Here is a 1,302-nt window from a genome sequence, read left to right on the forward strand (position 1 = left end):
CCCAGGGCGGGCTTACTATCCACCGTGGTCTGACCCGTCTAAGGTTACGTAAACAATCAGGAATAATCTCTCAGTCGACTGCCACGCTACGCTTCATTGGGCTAAAAAAACGTCCTATTTGAAACAATAAGGTAAAAGCGCACAAAAACCAAGGAGGTCTATTCCACGTGGCCTGAGCTTCATCCGGCTTCTATAGCACGAGGAAGGTACAGTTGAATCACCAAGAAAAAATAGCGTTAGTCCAAATTTGCTTAGAGAATTAACTTAGTCCAGCCAGTTTGTCAGCCCAGTTTACACAAGTAGGAAGATCAAAGATGAAATTAAGGTCAAGGAAGACAAGCCGCCTCTTGTGAGTCAACAATGCATGGTGTATTCTTTCCAGTGTAGCCTGTGTGATGCAGGCTATGTCGGCTACACGTGCCGACACCTACACCAACGAATTGAAGAACACAAAGGATCGGCAATCGGAAACTACCTCAGAGAGCAGCATGATATGGAGCCTGAAGACATCGCACAAAGTTTTAGAATCTTAAGAAAGTGTCAGAACAAATCTGACTGTCTTATTTTTGAAATATTTTTTATCCAAGAACTGAAACCGACGCTTAACAAACAGTGCGATTCTTTTCGCGCCAAATTATTTGTTTAGAGTAGTTCTTGTTAACATTGTTTTATTTCCATTGTTTTTTTTTTACTTTATAAATATTTTTAGCACTTTTTACATTTTTACATATTTTACCACATTTTAGCGTTCACCACATTTTTATCTATCATAACTTGTTTTTAACTTATTTATGCTAATTTAGATAACTTTTATACACTTGAAAATGACCTCGGAGAGGTCGAAACGTCGTGATTTTTTATCGCTAATATTTATCTCAAAATCGATTTCTAAGAAACTACTTATTAAGAATTAACTTAAACCAAGTAAACGGCGACGACGATATCTTAACGCAACCCGACACTAATCAGCCTGTTGCTGAGGGGTCGGTGACCATTTTCGTTGAAAGCCACACCATTGTACGAAGGATTTGTAGTGGCTGTTCGGAAGTAAGGCGATTTAACATCACCACACCACATGTAACACTCTTTGTAACAATCAGTGTAACCGGAAACGAAGAAGCCCGAAAAGAAAGAATGATCACAGATGAGCAGCTGGTAGACGAAGTGTGTGTTGCTAATTGCATTTGCTCCTACTCCGTCCGTCAATACTCCGCCCCACAGTCCATAACCATTACCTCCCTTCCCGTAGTTACCAGCGGCTTTTATTGGTGTCTGGTCACGTTGTGTGAAGTAGGCCTTGCT

At 40.6% G+C, this 1,302-nt stretch overlaps 1 protein-coding gene across 1 annotated transcript in view; it reads right to left on the bottom strand.

Moving 5' to 3' along the window:
- Positions 1-945: 945 nt before the first annotated feature.
- Positions 946-1,302, bottom strand: part of LOC140949231 (uncharacterized) — a 1,140-nt gene continuing 783 nt past the window's right edge. The window contains exon 3 of the mRNA XM_073398458.1: positions 946-1,302. This exon is cut by the window's right edge and continues 36 nt beyond it. Within this exon, the coding sequence (XP_073254559.1) occupies positions 946-1,302 (357 nt within the window).

Source organism: Porites lutea, chromosome 9, assembly GCF_958299795.1.
Source record: "Porites lutea chromosome 9, jaPorLute2.1, whole genome shotgun sequence".
Classification (NCBI taxonomy): domain Eukaryota; kingdom Metazoa; phylum Cnidaria; class Anthozoa; order Scleractinia; family Poritidae; genus Porites; species Porites lutea.